The sequence below is a fragment of the Marmota monax genome, unplaced genomic scaffold (genome assembly GCF_021218885.2).
Source record: "Marmota monax isolate L192 unplaced genomic scaffold, Marmota_monax_Labrador192_F-V1.1 WCK01_AAM20220418_F8-fsc00006, whole genome shotgun sequence".
Lineage (NCBI taxonomy): Eukaryota > Metazoa > Chordata > Mammalia > Rodentia > Sciuridae > Marmota > Marmota monax.
Window position 1 is genome coordinate 6,627,280 of NW_026693712.1, and position 24,831 is coordinate 6,652,110.

General features: G+C 33.2%; 1 protein-coding gene across 2 annotated transcripts in view; it reads left to right on the plus strand.

Annotated features, from left to right (window-relative positions):
• The window catches only part of Slc27a6 (solute carrier family 27 member 6), a 62,665-nt gene extending 50,095 nt beyond the window's left edge, over nucleotides 1-12,570 (plus strand). For both annotated transcript variants that reach the window (XM_046460327.2, XM_046460328.2), the window contains exons 7-11: nucleotides 1,507-1,597; nucleotides 4,052-4,250; nucleotides 5,311-5,408; nucleotides 7,047-7,177; nucleotides 11,951-12,570. In XM_046460327.2, the coding sequence (XP_046316283.1) occupies nucleotides 1,507-1,597; nucleotides 4,052-4,250; nucleotides 5,311-5,408; nucleotides 7,047-7,177; nucleotides 11,951-12,127 (696 nt within the window). In that variant the 3' untranslated portion in view covers nucleotides 12,128-12,570. The remainder of the gene's footprint in view (nucleotides 1-1,506; nucleotides 1,598-4,051; nucleotides 4,251-5,310; nucleotides 5,409-7,046; nucleotides 7,178-11,950) is intronic.
• Nucleotides 12,571-24,831: the final 12,261 nt, after the last annotated feature.

The following is a 24,831-nucleotide window of genomic DNA, read 5'->3' on the forward strand; positions in this document are numbered from 1 at the left end:
GTGATTTTTTGTAGAGTGAATCTCATCCATGCACATTATTGCCAAGTGAATCTAAAAGAAATAACACTAAAGCTGATATCACAAGGTGTTAGGGAAATGATCCAAAATATAAAGCATGCTGAAATAGGAGAGAAAAGAATGAGTAATGAACAGAGCTCTATTCTTATTTGACCAAGATGATAATGGCAGTTCCAGAACTTCTGCAATCTTTCTACTGGCAATTAGGCAAGGGGCCAATATCCTGTTATCCCAACTACAGAGAAAGACCAACAAGATGCAAACTCGCATTTTAATCATCTTTATGTCAAGAACAACTGTAATATTTGCTCTGTTGCCTCTTCCATTGGCTCTAATCTTAGAAAAGTATAAGACTAATTTCTACCTCATAGCGTATTTTGATACTTGAATTAAATACAGCTCTCAGCATAGTGTTTTGATCAATTGATATTAGTTGCTCTGTCTTATATTTTAATTCAAATAGCAAATTATGATTCTTGTCACACCCTGATTTTACCAAGCTCAAAAACCAGAGATGATGTGTTTTATCATTAATACTAAATGATACTGTTACATTTATCTCTGTAATATTATTATTCATCTTTTCACACTCATTTTCTATTTATTAGTTTCTCTTCTCCTCCTACCTCCCCGCTATTCCTATCTATTTTTTCTTACTACTTTCTCTTACTTCATTTTATTTCTTCTATGTTAGTTGAATATTATCTAATTCAGTATAAAAAAAATTACTTGCTTTACTGGTGCGTAAAACCTCAGTTCTTATATATAAAATGAGGGATTGAACTGAACCAACTTGTAGTTCTCTCCCGGGTCATATTTAGTGGATGTGTGTGTCCGTATAGCACGGTAACATGGACATTGCAGGAGCAGAGTAGGTAGAAATATTGGAAATGAGGGGAGACACCAGTGTGATGACTATGTTCTAACAAATTGGTCATCTCAGACCCAAATGGTATGCCTATGTACCCAGTGTTAGTTTAGGGGTAGTAGTGTGGAAGGCCTTTGGGAAAGTCCAATGCAATTATCAAGTGGCTATACTTTTTAGGCATTTGGTCACCTGTCTGAAGACTATGAAGAAAAAACAAGCAACAAAATCCTGGCATACACATAGTTCATATTTGAGTGCTGTTGAATCTTTTTTTAAAAATTTCAAAAGGTGTTTCAAATAATCACACAAATGATCCCTTCGCCTGCATAAGAGTATGTAATTAAATGCACGGACTGCTTCTGTCTCTTGACATCACGGATTCATACTTAAAATATAGTAGTAGTTTCTAAGGCAAAGTGGAACTCAAAGGAAACGAAAGTCAAAGCCAGTGAAGACATGCTATTTACTAATACCTTCAGTTGTGATGTTCAAATATTAATTTAATTTTCATCAATAAAAGTGGCCTGTTTGATAAATTCACACTCTATTTATTTCAACTGAGGATGAGATCTATTACCAGTGAATAAATATTTTCTGTTTGCTTAATTTTGTTTTTGCAGCTTTTTTTCAATTTCCACTTGATAAAGTATGATTTTCAGAAAGATGAACCTTTGAGAAATGAACAGGACTGGTGTAGCCAAGTGAAAAAAGGTAAAACTCATATTTGAAGAAGTCTCATGAAGGAGAGCTTTTAACTTTCTGTGTAATGATTATTGAAGTTAGGAAAAAATCATTAGTTCTAATGAGTAGTTTTACTTATTTGGAAATTAAAGACAGATGGAATGGTTCAGTGATTAGATATTAAGAGCCCTCACTGGGTCACTCAGATGAAAAATTGTTAAAATTGAAAAGTGGTTACTATTTGGTTACTATTTAGATCATATTTTTCTTAATCTGTCACCTCTAGTTTGTAATATTGGCATATGTCTCATGTCCTAAACCACCCAATACTATAAAAATTGATGGATTTATCTTTCTGGACATACTGAAAAGTCAGACCGGCTTGGATTCAAAATTGGATTCTTACACTTGGAAACTGTAACTGTGGGAAGGTTAATAAAGCTGAGTCTGTTTCTTCCTATGTGAACTACAGGTAGCAATGTCTATTACATGAAGCTGTTTTTTGTCAACTAAATGAGATGGATGTGTAAATCCCTGTGGTTATTACCTTCTGCCTCTTCCCTCCCTTTCCCTCTCCTCTCCTTCTCGCTTCTCCTCATCTCCCCCTCCCCTTCTTTTCTCTCCTCTCTTGCTTCTCTCCTCTCCCAAGATAGAGTTTCTTATAATTTTAGGTTAGAAATTTTAATAAAAGCAAATGCCCCAATTAACTGAACAGAATCAAGCTAGAAAATAATGTATAAATGTGTACTGAGAATTTTTTAGTGATCTAAATAACTCAGTCCAATATTACTATTTTCTGCCTCAAACTACATTTCAGAGATAACTTTCCAAATGTTCACTTCAAATGTGGAGAGAAAGGTAACAAACCTCCCCTACCTACCCCCATCCCCATATTTCTGGTAATTGACAGATTGAAAAAATAAGATTTACTTATTAAAAAGAAAACCTGGAAAATCTGTAAATTTCAAGCCTGAGGGGTATTTATCAGTAAGTTTCTCTAATTTAACTCTTATAGACATAGTCCATTTTAGAAAAAAAAAGGAATTTCTGAAGAGATTATAAAGAACTTAAATAGCTTTCTTTAGTATGTTTTATTACAATTAGTACAATATCAGGCATTGGAACTTAAAAAGCCAATTGGCCCCAAATGTCTACTTCACTCTTTTGGAATTCTCATGAAGAGGTACTTGATATATTTTTCATTAAGGCAGTATGTCTTCACAATGCAAATCATGCCTAAACAGGGAAGATATAAATACACTGTAATCTATGTAAGAACATGCAATAATTAGTTTTTCAGAGAAGAAACTGACACCTGTGTCCTAAGGAAGACAAAAAAAGGACATAAGTTTTAAGGTAAATATAAGAGTCATGTAAAAGTCAGAAATATAGGGCATAGAGACTAACAGAATAGAGGATGGAGATGAAGCTTTACAGTCTGAGGGACCCGGTTTTAAAAGCAAACAAAAACCCTCCAATGCCTACATTTGATAGCTGTATGACTTCAGGCAATTTACCTTTTTTTGCCTCAGTTTATTCACCTTTAAAATGAAGCCCTTTCTTGCAAGTTTATGATGAGGATTAAATGGGTATGTAACACTATCAGAATGGTGGCTGGTACTCAGAGTGTGCTCACGGTAATGATTATAATTTGATGATGTTAGGGCTAACAATGATGTTGTGAATGAAAATGAAACAGCTGCTATTGGAGCAGAGTAGAGGGGTAACAGCAATGAAAGTGATATAATGCAAGAAATTTCTCTACACTTTGCCAGAAGACAACCCTTTCTAATATCAGGTGACCCTGCATTGATTTATAGCAGGCAGAGCAAGGGGGCAATAGCCTTGAAGACTTCTGGGCAGTGATTGATACTTGCATCTTATCTTCTTACCAAACTCTTTTAGAAGTAGCTTTTACCTTGTAGATTGCTTAGCAAAATCTTGATTCATTTAAATAATTTTTTTGGAAAAATTATTTCAAATAATGTGTCTAAATACAAGTAGAACTAAACATTTCATGGGATGGAAAATCTTTTTGATCTTTCATTTCTTTTCCACCAAGGATTTCCATAATAACATCCCAGAGGAATAAGCCATTCTCTTAAATTTATAATAGCATAGTATTAAGATCAGAGACGGCAATTTACACAAAAACTTTAGTTTGAGTTCTAGATCTATTTCTTTCTTTGATTTTGGTAACCTCATTCCTCTGGGCTCTAGTGCCTTCCATCTGAAATTTTAAGCATCTTTCCTTTGTATTCAACTCCTTTTTCATTGTTTTTTATAAAGTGATGTGTTTGTGGTAATCTGAAAGGATGTATAAGATGCAGATGCCAAGAGAGTGATGTCTAGTAGAATAAAGTTCAAAGGAAAGCCAGATGTGCAACACTGATTGTGTTAGCCAGATGTGATTTAGATATGTTCATAGTGTGTATAACAATAATTTTAATCAGATGGCTGCAAGATTGCCCTTTTCTCTTGCAGGAGAACCTGGACTTCTCATTTCTCCTGTGAATACAAAGAATCCCTTCTTTGGTTATGCTGGGTCTTACAGGCACACAAAAAACAAATTACTCTTTGATGTTTTTAAGAAGGGAGATGTTTACTTTAACACAGGAGACTTAATGGTCCAAGATCAGGAGAATTTCCTTTATTTTTGGGACCGTATTGGAGACACTTTCAGGTATGAACGACCTTTAGATGCCCGGCTTGTTCTATAATTGTGAAGCATGCTTCTTTGGAAATATCAGAGACCACATGCTTGGAGCTTTCAGGGAAGACAGAGCCCTTTCATTTTCATAATGCATAATGCCTTCCCATTTAAAACTTTATCAGTTATCTGTTTCTAGACTAAACTGTAAGTTCAATTTTGATATAAAATTTTGTAATTATTTTAATGAATCCGTTAAGTCCAAATCCATGAGCTCTCTTTTGGAATAGAAAACTGACAGATGTGATATCTAAGTGGTAGGATTAAAACAGAAAACCAATTTAGTCAAATATGGTCTAACTCTGATCTGATGGTAAAATATTGAAAGAGAAATTTCCATTTCTTCTATTTTGTTTTCCTTTTTTTAATTCCCTAAAATCATTTTAGGCTTATACCATTAGTTTGCTTTATTAAACAATGACTATAGAATAGTGAAGGCATATAGTGAGTATTAACAAATGCTTGAATACTGAAGGCATATAGTGAATATTTAACAAATATAGTTATATTTAATATTATTTCCTTGCCTTCATGTGCCATGTTATAAACTCACTTTACATAAAATTAGTTGCATTAAAATAAAATATTTATTTATATGAATTAAAGGACATTAAGGAGTTAGTACTTAGAAATTAAAGTTAGTATACTAAAAGACAGCTATAACTTTTCTGTCAATTCTTTACATAATTGACCTTAGAGATGGGGAAGATTTTATGCTTGTTATTTTACCAAATAAGATTTTTGTATTGATAATCTTTGTTATTATTTTTTTTGTTTTGATAACATATTATAAAACATTGAATAATGATAAACTTATACCAAAAAGACCTAAAGTAACTTTAACCAACACACAGATGCTGACTTTGTTGAATTATGATCAAAGTGCTTCCTCAGAAGTGCTTTTAGTTTTGAAAAGTGTAGCAATTTTGGTTCCTAGGTGCTTGCATGGAGCCAAATACAAGGCACTAAAATTAAAACTGGGCACCTAGTTTTTCAAATATGAGGCACTAATTGAAATTTGTGTTTCATTTAGATGGAAAGGAGAAAATGTTGCAACCACAGAGGTTGCAGATGTTATTGGGATGTTGGATTTCATACAGGAAACAAATGTCTATGGTGTGACTGTGTCAGGTATGAGTATGTCAAGTTTGGAAGGACCCTGAATAGTGTGTACAACTGTTCTTTAGTTTTGAAATTATTTTACTAATCTGATTTTCATATGCTAAAATAAATATCCTTTGTCTTAGCAAGTGATATACTTCATTAAGCTAACAAATTCCACTGACTCATCAGGGGAAAGTTACCAAGTGAATTTTGATGTCTGTGTGCATTTTTAAACAGAGTTTGAGAATGTTCTGGTTAGTGACTCCCTGCTTGAAAATAATTGAAGCTTCTCAATAGTCTTATTTTTCTCTTAATGATTGCTATTTGTACATGCCACTGAACAGAAATGTTCTAGTGAAATGCTTACAATGACTTGTACTTAAGGTGGGTCTCTAAGAATTATTTTAAAATTTGTGTGGCCTCATTGTCTTTATAAGTATGTGTATGAGGATCTTTTTATGGTGGTGAAAACGGCACAGAAAAGTGACAGGATTTGGAGTCATAGAACAAACATCCACCTTCAGTCTTTAAATTCTTTTTTTTTTTTTTATAAATGACAATGACTTCTGGATAACAATTGTGGTAGAGAGGATACCAGGAGTGGGAGTGTTTGGCTGGCGGAGCAGTGGAGGGGAGTGTTTATTTAATAAATGGCCATTGGGTATTGAAGAAAGGCTCTGGCACATTTTTACCCCTTATAAAGATCTGTAGATGGTTTGATAAGCAGTATACAATATATAGAATTAATTATAAAAATAGCAGTTTCTGTTTTCTTAAGTTAAAAATGTGCCCTTAGTTTTTTTGAGTTAGTACTTAAAATGTATATTTCTGCCAGAATACTTTCACCTTCAAATGAATCTTTCTTTTTCTTTTTTTGAAAAAAAGGTATAAATATATTTTTGAGTTGACTGGAAATGTCACATCAACAAAGATGACATGAAACCATACAGTGCCAAATGGGGACACCTATGACAAACTGGTTAGTGGGTGCGTGTTAGTGATACATGACAGCATAGTCAATTTTCACAATTTATATCAACATGGAGCACATCTTATTATAATTAGGATCCTAGTCTTGTGGATGTATGTGATGTGGAAATTCACTGTGGTGTATTCATATGTGTACAAAGGAAAATTCTTTCTTAATATTTGTGTTATTGTTGGTAGGATGCAAAATATAGATATTTTATGGTATTTTCCATTCTTTCTTTTTTGGGAGGAGGGGGGTACCAGGGATTGAATCCAGGGCCGATTAACCACTGAGCCACATCTCCAGCCCTTTTTTGAATTTTATTTAGAGACAGGGTATCCCTGAGTTGCTTAGTGTCTCGCTGTTGCTGAAGCTGTCTTTGAACTCAAGATCCTCCTGCCTCGCCCCCCCACCCCCAGCCTCTGAGATTACAGGCATGCGCCACTCACATTCCATCTATTTTATTCCTGTAGTGTGGACAATTCAGGATAAATTCTAGACTTTCCTATTCTTCATTTATTTCTAGAGATTGAGCCTACTCTCAGAGAAGGACATAGCCTCATTCATGCTACTATCGCATTGTTATCTCTACAATAGATTTAATGTCTCTTCATATGGATGAATATATAACAGGTCTATTTTTAACAATTCATCTCTTATTTATATAATTGATTATAGTTCAAACTTTTTTTCAGGTTATGAAGGAAAAGCTGGAATGGCTTCTATTGTTTTAAAACCAAATAAGTCTTTAGACTTAGAAAAAATTTATGAACAAGTTGTAACATCTCTACCAGCTTATGCCTGCCCACGATTTTTAAGAATTCAGGTAATTTTACAAGCTAAATTTACTATCAAATTTGAGACCAGGAAACCAAGAGGTAGTTGAAGAGCAAAAATCATATTGTAGCCTTTAGATAATATGTGCACTTTTATATTACAAAGTTTCAATGAAAAGCTTAGGGATACAGAATTGATGCTAATCAATGTGATATCTGAAGCCTGAGAAAGAAGGAAACATGGTGAAATGCTAGGATGTATATGTCTTTATCCTGATTATAGAATTGTTCTCTTCCTCTTCAGTTGGGACCTGAGACCCAAGTGAAGGTCCCAGCAAAGGTGACAAGCAGAAACCACACCTTGAATACATCTTATGAATGCATTCAGTGTCATTTACCTAGAATTAGTTTTCACCAAGCTGACATCAAAGTGTAGGCAGAAAGTGCACAGAACCTGAAGGAAATTGGCTTGACGGAATCCTGCTTTTAGTTCTATTATTCTGTTCAGAACTCCAACTTCCTTCTCTTTTGGAGAATTCTGAGTTCATTTGTTTTAGGATGAGTGTGTTTTTTATTGGGCTACCAGTATAAAGAAAAATAATTTACCAGGCTACAGGTAACTTCACTTACCATTAACTCAAGCATTTATTTATTTAATATTATGCCTCAAATCCAATTTCCCAAAGTTAGTATATGCAGTCACACAGACTTTTTTTACTATATTTATTATATCTATATTACATCCATATTGGAGAATAACAGAGAAGTAGGTATATTATATTCTGCTTTTCTTTCTTTCTTTCTTTCTTTCTTTCTTTCTTTCTTTCTTTCTTTCTTTCTTTCTTTCTTTCTGGGTATTGCACACAGGGTACTTAACCACTGAGACATATCCCCAGCCCTTTTTTATATTTTATTTAGAGACAGGGTTTTGCTAAGTTGCTTAGGATCTCACTAAGTTTCAGAGGCTGGCTTTGAACTCACGATCCTCTTGCCTCAGCCTTCTGAGCTGCTGGTATTATAGGAGTGAGCTACCACACCCAGCTCATATTCATTTTAAGCATTTGCCAAGAAATACTCACAGCCAAGTCTGTTTATATGTCCAATAGGACACTCATCTGGACTCTCATCAGTACATAATTAATTTATATATTTTTTTCATTTTTGAGAGTTTTACATTATCTCAGATTATCTCCATACAATCCTCTGTAATACTAAATGCTAGTAATATGTTTTAATTGAAATTTTTATTAAGATGGTTGTATATTCCTATCCAGTTTTAAGAATTAAGTAGAGAGATTCTGTGTCTTTTACCCAGATTTTACCAAGTCACATCTATCACAACCAGGATATTGACATAACCAACCTATGCCCTTAAATTTCTCTTATTTTACTTATACACATACATGTTGTGTTATTTTCTATCCACTCTTATTACCTTCATAGCTTCATGCATCCATGACCCCCAGGAAGATGTGAATAATCCCAACACTACAAGGTTCCTTCATGCTGTCCTTTTATAACCACACCTAGCTCCCTCCTGTCCCTCTACAACCTACCCCCCAAATAACATATTTTGATGGACTAAAAAGTTTATAGTGCAGATAATATTTTAAACAGTATTCCTCTAGGGCAACTGAAAAATCACTTTAATTAAGCTGAAGAAATATTCTGGTGTAGGACTTCTCCAGAAGACTCAATCAGCTTTGCGCAAGTTTAGAAAATATTTTAAAATCATTAACTATCTGAAAAGAACAGGCCATGACTGTTATGTCTATTACAGTATTTATTTGCTATAGTTAGCACAAAACCAAATATTTAGTCAGCAGTCAAAACATTTATTAAATTAATCATAATAATAATCTGATAAAAGTAGTACAAAAGTTAAGTTGCCTCTGAAAATTCATAAAACATTATTTATCTTATTAAAAATCTAGCACAGGTTTTTTTTTTTAAAGAGGACTCATTTTTGCCAATAATTTCCTTTTTATTTTTATCTTTCATGCTAGAGATAAAAGGACCATCCAAATGCTAGGCAAGTGTTCTACCACTAAGCAACGCCCCCAAGCCCCCATACTTCTAAAATATGATAATATTCAGTAATGTGGGGAAAAAAAGGACTTGGTTCTTTCAATCTACTTGTGGAAATATGAAGTGTGACCTCTCTAGAAAATCATTTGGGGGCTGGGGATGTGGCTCAAGCGGTAGCACACTCGCCTGGCATGTGCAGGGTGCTGGGTTGATCCTCAGCACCACATAAAAATAAAATAAAGATGTTGTATCCACCGAAAACTAAAAAATAAATATTAAAAAAAGAAAATTATTTGGTAGTATATGACTCTTTAAGAGTTGCCAAATATTTTAATTTAGTGATTTCACTTCTGGAAATTCATTTCTAGAAAGTGATAAAAGATGTACAAATGTTACACGTAAGGAGATCTTTCAAAGTATTATTTATAATAGTAAAATTCTGTATTCTCTACAAACTCAAGAATAAATGCAAAAATAATTAAAACATGATAATTAGGTACAACCTTATAAAATACATTTTAAAATTTATTTTCTTATTGATAGATAAAAACATGAAAATATTACATTTTAAGAGAATACCATGTGATGTTTTGATACATATGTACATTATGTAATGTTTAAATAAAGTCAAATATATCTATGACCTCAGACATTTATCCTTTATGGAAAAACCTTGAAAATTATTTTCTTTTAACTTTCTGAATTATACAGTATTGTTATCTGTAGTCGCCCTACTGTACATGAACACACCAGCACTTCTTGCTCTGATCTAACTGCAGCAGTTCTCTCCAGCCTTGCTCTCTCCCCATCCTCTGGTAACCACCATTCTACTTTCAACTTCTAGATAAAACTCTTTCAGGCCTACATATTAGTCAGATCATGTGGTAGTCTCTATATCAGGTACATTTCTCTTAACATAATGATCTCCATGTTTTTTAAATGATAGAATTCTGTTCATTTTTATGGCTAAATCATAATCCATTGTGTGTATGCCATATTTTCTCTGTCCATTTAGTTAATGACACTTTGGTTGTGTCCATGTCTTGGCAATTGTGAATAGTGCTATAGTGAATATGAAAGTGCAGCTGTCTCATCAACATACTGATTCATTTCTTTTAGACACATGCCCAGTAGTATATAGTTCTTTTAATTTTTTGAATAACCACCTGTACAGTTTCTGTAACAGCTGAACTAATTTACATTCTCATCAACAGTATGCAAGGGTTCCCTTTCCCACATATCTTCTCCAGCACTTGTTATTTTTAGTCTTTTTGATAACACCTATTCTTGGTGGTTTTAAATTGTATTTGTCTGATGATTCATATCTTGAGCATTTTTCATATAGCTGTTGGACATTCACATGTCTTCTTTTGATAAGTGTCTATTTACATCTATTGTCCATTTTTAAAAATCAGATTATTTGTTTTGCTGCTATTGAGGTTTTGGAGTTTCTTATATATTCTGGATGTCAACCCTTTTTCAGATGTATAGTTTGCAAATATTTTCTTCCATATTGTATGTGTCTCTTCTCTCTGTTGGTTGTATCCTTGGTTTCTCGGGAACTTATTTCAATGTAATCATATTTGTCTATTTTTGCTTTTGTTTCCTCTGCTTTTACAGTATTGTTCAAAACATTCTTCCCCATTCCAGTGTCTTGAAAGCCAATTTTTAAAGTATTAATTTGAAGAAAATTATATAGCCTAGGAAAGTATACCTTGTATAATATTAAATATTTTTGCAAGGCAGAACACTTAATTGTAAAATTATGGTGATGTTCTATTTAAAATAAAAAAGAAAAAATGACATGTGTTTCTATAGCTGCATCTAATTCTGGGAAGACAGTTTTTGGTCAGGGGCAGGGAGAGGGATGCAAGAAGAAGGCTTGAAGTGCAGTTGACTCTTGAGTTAATCCTTATGGATGGATAAAATGACCAAATTGCTCATAGAATACTGCATGGGTTATATGGATCTTGACAGATCATCTCATTTAAGCAGGGTTGTTTTCCATATTGGCAACTCTCCATAAGGGATGCACTCATATCCTTTAAAACTTTTAAAGCAGAGATTCTTAAAACTTTCTACATTCGTGGAATCTGGGATGTCTCAGTATAATTTTGTTAGGCATTCTTGGGTCAAAAAAGAAAAAACAAAGATGCCTAAACACTCATTTATTGACTAATTAGGTCAAAATAAACTTACAAGTATTTAGGTTTAACAAATTTGTAGTCATTTAAAACATAATGCACATTAAATTAAAGAAAAAAAAAACTTTCACATTACTTCCAAACAACCACAATTACTCATTAAGATGTAAGTCAGGCACTACACAACTCTTTAAACTTAGATTGGACTAGACAGGGTCAGGCTGGTTCTTACAGTATTCTGCCTCCTGTAACGTATTTTGTGCATTTGTATCAGAAATTGCTATCTGTATTGCTTTTAAATTTTCTCTTCTGAAAGTCTTCTTTGTACATAATATTGTACTGGCATTGAATTAAATGCTAAGCTATGTGTTTTGAACATACTTGTGAAAAGCTTATTGGTTATGTTCATGATTTTTATATATTGAATGAGTTAACATTTGAATAGAGTTTACATGTATATGAAACTAAAGTTTTAAATATTAAAGCATTTAAAAATTTTAACATTAAATTAGTAGTAAATATACAGAAGATATTAGATATAAAAATATTATAATTAAATATTATAGTCTATGGTGATAAATATTTTTTGCCTATAATACCTATTATAAATAGTAATAAATATTCCCACTCATCCTGAAAATTATTTTATAGGAAAAAATGGAAACCACGGGGACATTCAAACTACAGAAGTTTCAGTTGGTAGAAGAAGGATTTAATCCTATGAAAATTTCTGATCCACTTTACTTTATGGATAACTTGAAAAAATCTTATGTTCCTTTGACCAAAGAACTTTATGATCAGATAATATTAGGGGAGATAAAACTTTAAGCTTTTGTATGTATGGGATTTTCATGTGCTTTCCTAGGAAGACCGAGAGGAGAGTACAGATGCTTCTTGACTTACAATGGGATTTTGTTCTGATAAATCCATCATAAATTGGAAATAAATAAAAATACATTTAATACATTTAACCTATCAAACATCGGCTGGAAACTATATATACGTGAATCTTTACTCTGTTTAAAAGGAACTAACATTAAGCACATGCTTTGTTTCCTTAATGTGCAAGGTAATTTAATTTAGTAAGATTTGTGTTGCTTTAATTAACTTTAGCTAATTTTTTATGTATTTGGGGATTCAATGTATAAGTAAATAATTGTCATAATATTAAATATTTTAAATAATAAACAAGCAGCTAATCATTTAGACAATCATTGAAAAGTATTTTCTAATGTAAAGTTTCTAGTTTTTAATAAATGGTTAAATTTTATTCAAATATTTTATTTTTATGTGTCCTATCCTATTGCTCAATAAAACCATCTTCATTAATATGTGTTTTGAGTCTTTGTTTTAGTATTAATTGTAAACTTTATGTTAAAGGAAACTCATGTCTCTTTTTTATCTTAAAATCCATGAACATTATAGAAGAAAAGTAAAAATACAAAACAACAGATCAGGAAAGCTGATATGAGAAATAGAAAGTCTGGTGGTCCATTTTCAGAATATGGTATTCAGTCTTAACTGGATCCAATTGTAGCTCTGCCCGCCCTAATTTTAAAATTAGCCAATCTCATAAATTGTACCCCTGTGTCCTCCAATCAGGGTGAAGGGCACACTACCTTAGGTTAGAGATACAAGCTGGTGGACTGCCAGCCCAGGCAGGCTTTCTAACACAGTTCCCACAGCCCAGCATTTTGCCAGAAGTAAAGGAGTGCCTTGCCCACCCACTTTCAAGCACAAGTTTGATTTCTTGCCACACCTCATTATTTCGAACACTGGTAAGCCTAAACATTTAGGATTTTTTTCTGAAAGTACATAAATGGGATCAATTTAACAATAAGTTCCAACAGAGCTTTAGGAACCACTAATAATACAGGGAAAGAAGAGACCAGAATAGAACCCTGGGAGTATCAACAAGATCATAGACAGAAAGGGCTGCAAGTCTGAGCAGGTTTGCTAGTAATTAAATGGAAAGTCCATCAAAAGTGCAGTGTAATGAGTGCAGTTGTGGTTTGATTTGTCCTTCAGAAGTTTGCTTGCTAGGAGGTTGGTCCCTAGTGGGGCAGTATGGAGGTGGTCAGTGGGGGGGAACCTTCCTCAGAAGGGATTAATGTAATTGTCATGGGGTTAATTTTTGCAAAGCTAGTTGTTGAAAGAGGTCACACCATGCTCTTGGCTTCTGCATAAAACCCTTTCCCTTCCCACCACTTTGCCATGTTGTGATGCAGTCCTCATTAGAGGCTAAATAGGTGGAGCCTCCTAATCTTGGAATTACAGTCCTCAGATTGAGCTAAATAAACTTATTTAAAAGTACACAGCATTAGGTTTTTGTTATAGCCACAAATGCATTGGCACAAAGACAAAGGGCATTGTGGAGCTGGACTGAGAAATGCAATAATACCTAGCAAAACCCCCTGTATCCCAAATACTAGCTCCCTGTACAACCAAAAGAAAAGTTTTCCTTACTTCACATTGTCTCCTACATGCTTAAAGCCTTACTTTGTTTGGAACCAAAGTTGTAGGGAGTTCATTTTTATCTTTGCTTGGGAAGCATATGTTATAAAAGTTAAAAGTTTTAAATGCAAATTTTAACTACAAGTAGCATATAAGTAGAATGTACAACTTTAGAATGAAGAAATATTGGAAAATACAATTAATTTTACCAAAATAAGGAATCTTAAATGTGGAGCTACAAACACTATCATGAATAAAATTTAAACATGGGCTGGGGCTGTAGCTCAGTGGTAGAGTGCCTGCTTCGCATATGTGAGGCACTGGGTTTGATCCTCAGCACCACTTGAAAATAAATAAAGACATTGTGTCCTACTACAACTAAAAGAAAAATTTAAAAAATAAATAAAATAAAATTTAAACATACAGGAAATCTAACTATTCTCATGTGCCAATAATATACCCATATTCCCATAATACAAATTAGAATATACTAATTTCTTAAAATATATTAAGTAAATGTATAAGTTGATATTGATTTTCATATTAGTGATTTGACCTATTCCATAAGAAGTTGTTTTGTCTTTTTTTTTTTTTAGTTTCTAGGTGTTCTTTAGTTATTAGAAATGAGCTACTGTATTTCTAATAATTTCTAGATCTTTAAAAACTTGGTTCATGATAGTAAACTGGACATGCACATATCAACCCTTTACCACTACTTCTTCCAAATCCATTACAATTAAAGGCAAAATGTTTTGAAAAGAACCATACATTTTAAAAGTGTGTGTTAGGAGTATGTGAGAGGTATAGCAGGGAGTCTGTCATAATTGGATGAAACATTGTGTGAAATCACTGGAAAATAAAAAATACAGATGAGATCAAATTACCAAAGATACAGTGGAGGAAGGGGGAGAGAATAAAGCATCAAAAACAGGCAGCTGAAAATAACTTCAAAGGCAAAAGAAATGCCAACCACAACCACATAATAAACACACATAATGACCAACTTGGGGCTGTATGTAATTATCAGGATACTTAATTACAGTAAATCGAGGCCATGACTTTCATTTCCTTTTCTCTGTTTATTGAAAACTTCTATTAGCAAACAGCATGAGTTGTAAAATAAAACAACAAAAGTGAAATTAAAAGTTTTTAAAAGAAAATAAAGATTAAAGTTTCCAAATAGGTAGACTGATGAAAAACAACTAGAGGGCTAGGATGTAGCTCAGTGGCAAAGCATCTGCCTTGCATTCACAAAGCCCTGGGTTCGGCCCCCAGTTCCAAAAAAGACAAAAAAAAAAAAAAGAGCCCCACCCCCCAAAAAATAAGATAAAAAAAAAACACAACTAGATACCAGGGGAAATAGTTATCACATTTTAATATATAAAGAACACTTAAAGGTTCGTGCTGTGGCATATGCCTGTAATCCCGGCTACTAGGGGGAGGCTGAGACAAGAGGATTGCAAGTTTGAGGCCAGTGGGCATTTTAGAGAGACCTGGCCTCAAAATTTTTAATGCAGGTACATCATGAGGATGTACATCAATGGTAAAGTACCTCTGGGTTCAATGCCCAATACAAAAAAAAAAAAAAAAAGTAAGGCAAAATAATTTCATGGAAAAATATGAAAATAGGCAATATAATAATACAAAAATTAAAAATTCATTTTGCCCACTTAATATACCCCCATAGAGGTAGGTATTTTATAGATAGATAGATGTGTTCTATATATGCATGTCTATAACATGACAAGTACCAGGGATACACTGATGAGCAAAATCAGTTCTACAGACTGAACCACATAAAATCTGGACTTGCAAATGTGACAAATGCTACAAAAAGATATTCAGCTTCACTGGTAAATAAAATAAAAATTAACTAACAAAATCAACTTTTTTCCATGAGGAAATAATTATACACATTAATAATCAGTTTGGTTAGCTTGGATCTGGGGAATTCATAACTCTACAATAAATCTAGTTAAGTAAAAATTAGTGTAGCTACTAGGGAGTAGTAGCTACACTAATTGGCACTAATATGGTAGTATTTATTAAAATATATATGCATATACTACTCACATGGCATTCTACTTGTAGACAATATGTAATACCTCCAAACCTCATACACATTTGCATATACATTTGCCTAAAATCCTAGAAGATATTGCTAAATGAAGTCAACCAATCCCCCCAAAAAACCAAATGCCGAATGTTTTCTTTGATATAAGGAGGCTGACTCATAATGGGGTAGGGAGGGAGAGCATGGGAGGAATAGATGAATTTTGGATAGGGAAAAGGCATGGGAGGGCAAGGGAAGAGGCAGGGGATTAGCAAGGATGGTGGAATGTGATGGACATCATTATCCAAAGTACATGTATGAAGACTTGAATTGGGTGTAAACATACTTTATATACAAACAGAGATACGAAAAAATTGTGGTGTATATGTGTATTAAGAATTGTAATGCAAAAAAACCCAACAAAGTACATGTACAAAGGCATAAATTGGCATGAACATACTTTATATACAGAGATATGAAAAATTGTGTCTATATGTGTAATAAGAATTGTAATGCTTTCCACTGCTGTCGTGTATTTTAAAAAAAGTGAATACTGCTAAACAATGCGTACAGTACAATAAGTTTATATAAAAGTTATACAAAACTGAATTATTTTGTGCATACATATGTGTATAAATACAAGAGTGTCTGAAAAATATTACACTAAAAACAACGATCAGTTCCAGTGAGAAAAGTTGTATTTTTGACGCTGGGAAAAGTGTGGTGCTGTTAGAATAGAGGGAAGATGGTGGGAATTGAAAGAGCTTAGTTGTTATACCGTATACCTTTGTAGCATTTTTTTCAGATTAAAACTTTTAATAACCAAATAAACTTAAAGTAACAGCATATTATATAATTACATATATAATTATAACATCATCCTGATGCTTTATAATATCTTCAACATTTATAATATCTTCATCATTTTTTAAAATTTAATTTTTAAATTTTAATTTGTTATACATGACAGCAGAATTCATTACAATTTATATTACACATACAGAGCACAATTTTTCATATCTTTGGTTGTACAAGTAGAGTCACATCATTCATGTCTTCATACATGTACTTAGGGTAAAGATTTCCATCTCATTCCACCATCATCCCTATGCCCGTGCCCCCTCCCTTCCCTTCCCTCCCCTGTGCCTTATCTAGAGTTCATCTAATCCCTTGCCCTTCATTCCATCCCTGCCCATATTTCCGTCCTCTACTTTACTGGTCTTCCTTCTATTTATTTATTGCTTTTTAAAATTCATACATTATAGTTATATATAATAGTGGAATTTATTTTGATATATTTAAACATGCACATAGTATAAGTTAGTTAATTTCATTCCTCAATTCTTTCCCTTTCCAACACTTTCCCTTCCCATTGATCTCCTTCCTCTACTCTATTGTTCTCCCCTATATTTTTGTGAGATCCCCCACTTTGTTTTTAATCCTTAATCTTTCTCTAGTTTTCTCATATGAGAGAAAACATTTGATTCTTGACCTTCTGAATCTGGCTTATTTCACTGAGTGTGATGTCCTGTGGATCTATCATTTACCAGCAAATGATATAATTTCCTTTTTCTCTCTGACTGAGTAGAACTCCACTGTGTATATATACACCACATTTTTTTTTATCCATTCATCCATTGAGGAATACCTTGGCTGGTTCTATAACTTGACAGTTGTGACCTGAATTGGTATAAATGTTGGAATGCAGGTATCATCATGGTATACTGATTTTAGTTATTTTGGATATACACCAAGGAGTGAAATAACTGGGTCATATGGTGGTTTTATGCTTAATCATTTTGAGGAATCTCTACACTGTTTTCCAAAGTAGTTGTGCTAATTTACAGTCCCACTAACAATGTATGTGTTCATTTCTCCCCACATTCTTAACAGCACTTATCATTTATCTAATCAGGGTGAAAAGAATCTCAGTGTAGTTTTGATTTTCATTTCCCTGATTGCTAGCAATGATGAATATTTTTCATTGTTGGCCATTTGCATTTCTTCTTTTGAGAAGTGTTTGTTTAGTTCATTTGCTCATTTATCAATTGGGTTATTTGTTGTGTTGGTATTTGGTTTTTCATGTTCTTTATATATTCTGGATATCAGTCCTCTGTGAGTAGCTGGCAAAGATTATCTTTCATTCTGTAGGTTCCTTCTTTATGCTCTTGTTTACTTTGCTGTGCAGAAGCATTCTTATTTTGATGCTATCCCTCTCATTGATTCTTGGTTTTATTTCTTGAGCTTTAGGTGTTTTATTAAGGAAGTCAGTCTGAACATATATTTGGCTGTATTCCAAGGCATGCAAGGTTGATTCAACATATGCAAAACAATAAATGTAATTCATCACATAAATAGTATTAAGAAAAAAATCACATGATCATCTCAAAAGATGCAAAAAAAAAACACCCTTCAACAAAATTCAGCACCCATTCATGTCAACATTGAAAAAACTAAAAATAGAAGGAATTTATCTCAAAATCATAGAAGTTATTATGACAAACCTAAAGCCAGCATCATGATGAATGGAGAAAATAATGAAAGCTTACTTCTAACAAGAAGTAAGATGTCTACTCTCACCAGTCCTACTCCATATAGTTCTTGAAATTTTAGCTAGAGCAATTAGGCAAGAGATGGAAATTAAACAGATTCAAATAGGAAAATAAGTCAAATTATCTGTACTTGCAGATGATATGATCCTATTCACAGAAGACCCAAAAAATTTCACCAGAAGACTTCTAAAGTTGATAAACTAATTCAGCAAGGTAGCAGGATACAAAATCAACATACAAAAATCAATGTATTTTCTTTATAATAATTAAAAAGAAATTGGTAAAACAATTTCATTCATAATAACCTCAAAAAAAAAGAAAAGAAAAGAAAAAGAAATATCTGGGAATGAATAAAACCAAGGAGCTGAAAGACCTCTGCAATAAAAACTATAGGTCACTAAAAAAAGAAATTCAAGAGGACATTAGAAGATGGGAAGACCTCTATTGCTTCTGAAAAGTGAAAAATAATATTGTCAAAACGGGCATACTACCAAAAGCAATACACAGATTCAATGCACCTCCCATCAAAATACCAATGACATTCTTCACAGAACTAGAAAAATTAGTCCTATAATTTATATGGAAGAATAAAGGACCCAGATTAGCCAAAGCAATTCTGAGCAATAAGAGCAAAGCTGGAGGTATCACAATACCTGCAAATTATGCTACAGAGTTATAGTAATGAGCACAGTATGGTACTGCCATAAAAACAGACAGAAAGACCAATTAAATATAATAGAAGACAAAGTGACAAACTAACAGATGCAATTATCTGATTCTTAACAAAGGTGTCCAAACATGTTGGAGCGGATATATTTTTTTAACCAATGTTGCTGAGAAAACTGGATATGCATATGTAGAAGAATGAAATAAGATCCATACCTCTTATCCTTCACAAATATTGACTCAAAATTAATTAAAGACCCTGGAATTAGATCAGAAACTTTGCAACTGTGGGAAGAAAATGTGGGGTTTTTAAATTAAATTTTAAAAAAATCAAAGTAAAATGGTTTTTTAAGGTTGGGAAAATGGAAGAAATATTGCTGTGTAACTGTATTACCATTACAATAAGTAAATCTGAAAAACTGATAGTGAGATTAATTTTCATATATATCAAATATTGCTAACCATAATGACAAAAATCCAAGAGTCATGGTATTATTTTCTTACAAAATAGAATAAAAATGGAAAACATTAAACTAATATTTAGCAATTAAAGTTTAAATCCCTCAAAATTTTCAGGCATGAAATATTTCATTAAAAATAAAATAAAGAAAAATTTCAGAAACAAAATTTTAGAAAACTAATATTATAAATATAAATATAATTTTAATATATTTACATGATCTATATGTATGTGAAGGAAAGAACTGAGGAGGCAGGAAATATAATCTAGTTTCCCAAAGATTTCTTTTCAAATTTCCATGAAATATTTATCAAAATGTATTAGATACCAGGTAACAATTATGTCAATAAATTAATATATGTATATAGGCCACATGAGAGAACAACAATTTCAAATTATACCACAGAGCTAAAAATATAAAGTTTGAAATATATTTGATTTATCAAAACTGTGAAGTCTAGAAGAAAATGAAAATGCTAAATAAACAAATGTCAAGCCAGAATTCTGTATGTAGCAAAAATATTTTCAAGCATGAAGGTCAAATAAAGGCTGTTGGAGAAAAACAAATTCATAGCCAGGAGCCCTGTCTAGAATAAGTGCTAAAAGTTGTTTCTTTAGACCAGAGGAATATAATACCAGATGGCAATTTGTATCTTCCAGAAGAAATTTTCATTTTTTGAAATGGTACATATTTGGGAAAATATACAAAATTATTTTGTTTCCCTTAATTGAAAAATGAATATAACTGTTTAAATTTTATAATGTTGTTTGTGAGTTTATGGTTCATGTAGATGAATACCAATGACAAATATCACATAAAGGATGGGAAAACCAGTGGAGAATACAGGTACTTATTAAGCATTGGGAGAAATAACTAAAAACTCAATATTTTGAAAATAAAACTTAAAGTAAGTATGAAATGTCTTTCTACAACTGAAAACATGTCAAAATAGGACTCATAGGCATTATTGGTGGGATAGATACAACTCTCTGATAGTTATCTATCAGAATATTCAATGCACATAACTTTGACTCTATAAGTCTATTTATAGGACTAAGAAATAACTACTATTGATAGCCAGAATTTATATAAGTGTTTTCTGTTCAGGAAAGTATTATTAATAATACTGAATAATGAGAGAATACCTGAAATAGAAAAAATAAATAATGGTAGAATCCATGGTTTGTTATGCTCTGCAATGATTATATCAGGTAACTGACATGCCAGCATATACTGACAGTAAATAATACTGTTATGGTTTGGATCTTAAATTTCCCTCAAAGACTCATATGCTAAAGGCTGGTTTCAACTTGTTGACTAATGAAAGATGGTAGAATCTTTAGGAGGTGAGGCTTAGAGGAAAGAAATTAGTTCACTGAAGGCATGTCTTTGAAGGGGATACTGGACCCCCAGCCCCATCCTGTTTCTCTTTATGTGCAACCACCATTAGATAAGCAGCTTTGCTCCACCACATGCTCCTTGGCCAACAAGTTCTGCCTCACCATAAGCCCAAGAGTAAGAAATCAGCTGAACCCAGATGAAATCTCTGAAATTTAGTAAATTTATAAGTGACTTTTTAACATGTAGAGTAAAAGCCAAGTGTGAACCACATTCCAGATGATCTTCCTTTAAGGTTTCTGTGGATATCATACTAGTAAAAAAAAATTTAGTAGTGAATCTCTAGTTTTAAAGAGATTTTGGGAAAATCTTCAGTAAATTAAGTCAAAGTTAAAATGCAGAATGAAACATGTCTATGAATTTCATTTTATGAACTTCTTTCTGTGGTGAGCCGCTTCTGCCGTTTCTGCAGACTATGGTCGCCATTACAAGATGGCGCTGGCTCTGCTGTGGTCTGTGACAAACAACTCCTTATTTGGGAGAGTTGGCGCAAGGTTTTTCACCACCCTATGAGAAAGCTCCACGTGGCAGCTTCGCATTGGGGCTTGAGATGCTTTATTAAGGCTGGGAGGGGCATCCGAGAGAGAGAGAAGAAGAAATATCAAGGGCCTGAATAAACTGCTGAAAGAAGATTCCTGAGTTGCGTCTTCCTTGCGGGCAAGGGGTCGCGACATCTTTCAGTGCTTTTCTTATTCAGAATACTGGCTTCCTGTTATAAGGTAACTGATACATAATCTATGTAAATTTTTTGGTTCTAATCCTTCTAGAGATAGGAGCATAGCTTTGTGATGACCATCTGTGTACAATGGCACATTTCAACCATATGGTGAAGGGTTTAAAATGTGAATGAGTTTCTCAGTCAACAAATCTGACCTTGTGAAAAATGATGGCACTTCCTCCTCCATCAAGTTACTGCATAAAGACATTATCATTAGTCCCCTGCCTCCCAAGAAAAACAAATGGATTTCAAGTCCAGAGTGCATAAAAATCATTTGTGCAACTCTTAACCTGCAGATTTTTCAGGTGCCACCCAGATCTATTGAATAAGAAACTATAGTGTAAGATCTAGAACTTAAATTTTTTACACCCCAGGATTCTGAACCATGGCTATTATTATATTCTATTTCTTCATTTTCATGGCATAATTTTTCCTGACTCCCAGACTTTTCTCTAGGTCCTTCAGAACTCCAAATAAATGTGTATTCACCAAATTCTCTATATGTCTTCAGGGTCTTCCCAAACTCATCTGATATGGTTTGGATCTAATATGTCCCCCAAATACCATATACTAAAGGCTTGGTCTCTAGCCTGTGACACTATTGGGAGGTAGGGTCTAATTAGAGAAAAGCAGATGCCAAGAGCAATGGGACTTCTGTCTAGAGAATGTCTTTGGCTTAGAGAAGGAGAGATAAATGAGAAGTGATGAGAATATTCAGAAATAGAATGATTTCCCTAACTCCAATTTTGGTAGAAAATAAGAAAGCCATTGGGTTTCAAGAGGCCTATGGGGCTGGAAATGAACATTTCAGTGGTTAGCTGCATAGATCTTTGGAAACAAAACAAAACAAAAAACTTTCAGACACAGTAATTTAACACTCTCCTTCTCTTTAAATATATTTAGCATACTCTCAAGAACTTGTACCTAGTGTTCAGGAAAATGGTGGGAGAAAGAGTGGCCAAGATTGTCTGAAATTAAATGCCCCTGTCTTTACTTTCAAAATTGAAATTAAACTGACTGCAATTAGAACTGAAATTTAAATTCCTTACAGGTTAACTTTTAATTCTTAATATGCAAGAAAAATTTCAAAAATAGGTCTCTACAGATAGATACTCAAGGGATCGATCATTTTAGGGTCTCCTTAGGGTCTCCTAACGTGATGCACAAGATAGATTTCTTAAGATTTATATAGTTGTTTTTTTTTTCCTTTTTCTATAAGTTTGTGAATTAGCGCTGAAATAAGAATAGACATGAGATGACACTGATTTCAATGAGCATTATTCGTTAGAGCACAAAACTCATGGTAGTGGAAGATGGGTCACAAAATAGTCATGCTGACACAGTTCTGCCAACTTGGGAATGGCACTAGTCAGGTAGTTCATTTGCTATATTTTTTACCATAGTTTTTCTTTCTGTGATTTTATTTATGTATTTGGTACTGGGGATTGAACTCAGGGGTGCTCTACCACTAAGCTTAAATCTCCAGCCCTTTTATTATTTTTTTTAAATTTTGATACAGGTTCTTACTAAGTTGCTGAGGCTGTCTTCAAACTTGTGATCCTCCTGCCTCAGCCCCAGAGTTGCTGAGCTTACAGGTACGTGACAGTATGCCTGCCTTTGTGTTCTTTCTTTCTTCTTTATTTATTCTAATTTGCTGTATATGACAGCAGAATGCAATTCAATTCACATTACACATATACAGCACAATTTTTCATGTCTCTGGTTGTACACAAAGTAGAGTCAGTCCATTTGTGTCTTTCATAATGCACTTAGGGTAATGATGTCCACCTCATTCCACTGTCTTTTGTGTTATTTCTTGAATGTACTGTTACTTATACTGGATGGCTGAGCCAATGCCATTTTCAATAGATAAGATTTTACAAATTTTTATAACATAATGGAAACTGAAAGCAAATAATATATTAAGAGCTGAGGTATTCAGGTCAGGTATCATATACTCATACAAACAAGCTAAAAATATTGATGGTACAGCTTATGCCAAAAAAGCAATAATATAATGAACACATTTTTCTTAGACTGAGTTTAGCAAACAAAAAAAAGCATTCTTTTTTGGTATTATCATAGAAACCCAGTAGGAAAATAACATTAACTAATTCATTTATAATATAGTCATCACACCTACTTCTATAACTTGGTCATTAGTCAGATAATGATTTAATTTTAATTTTAACCATTAAAATTTAAAAAGAATTCTATTAATAGTCAATGTCTTTGATCATCATCGAAATATGATTTTTCTAGTTCCTTACCAGCACAATCTATTTAAATTTAAAAAAAAACCCACTATTTGAAATTATTATAATCTAATTGCGTGCTATGTGAAACATAAAAAAAGACATTTAGATCAAATAAAATTGGTGGTAAAATCAGTCAGCTTTTTCAGGAAATGGGGGAAAGTTTTATATATGAGAAGGGCAAAACAGAAATACAGATTTCCAATATGCTTTTTTGTTTTGTTTTGTTTTGAACTTTATTGACACTGGACTTAAAAAGGACAAGGCAACAATCCATAGATAACCCCAGACTTGCCATGAGAAAAAACGGCAGATGAATTCCAATTGAGAACTTTCTACAAATTACCTGACCAGCACTTCTGGTAATCTTCAAGGTCAGTAAAAACAAAACATGAAAACCAAATGTAATATGAGATCCTGGATAGGATCCTAGAACAGAAAGGACATTAAGTTAAAACTAAGGACAACTGAATTGAAACATTTATTAGTAACAAGGTATCAATATTAATTCATTAATTATAATATAACACTCCAAGATGTTAAAATAGGGGAAACTGAAGGTGGGGCATGGGGAATATAGAAGCTCTCTTTATGACCTCAATTTTTCTGCAAATCTAAAACTATTCTAAAATTTTAAAGTTTGTTTTAAAAAACATCCTGTGACTCTCTTTAGCCTATTATAGTAGAACATGATTTCAGAGAGTAAGCATTTCATAAATGTTGTCTGTATGACAATTCAATGAATCAAACCCCTTCTTTGGAGTTTAGGAGCAACACTACAAACTGCTCTGAGCTCATCTTATGTGTCAATTGTCTCATCAAAAGCCATTCCTGTTTCCTTTTACTGGAGAATGGAAGAATCCAAGGTCTGGGTGGCTACTGGAACATTGCTGCTTTGGGGCCCTGCCAGCTGTCAGAGCAAGGAAATGAATGTGTGTGTGGTTTCACCTGTGCATATGCACATGGCCATGAGTG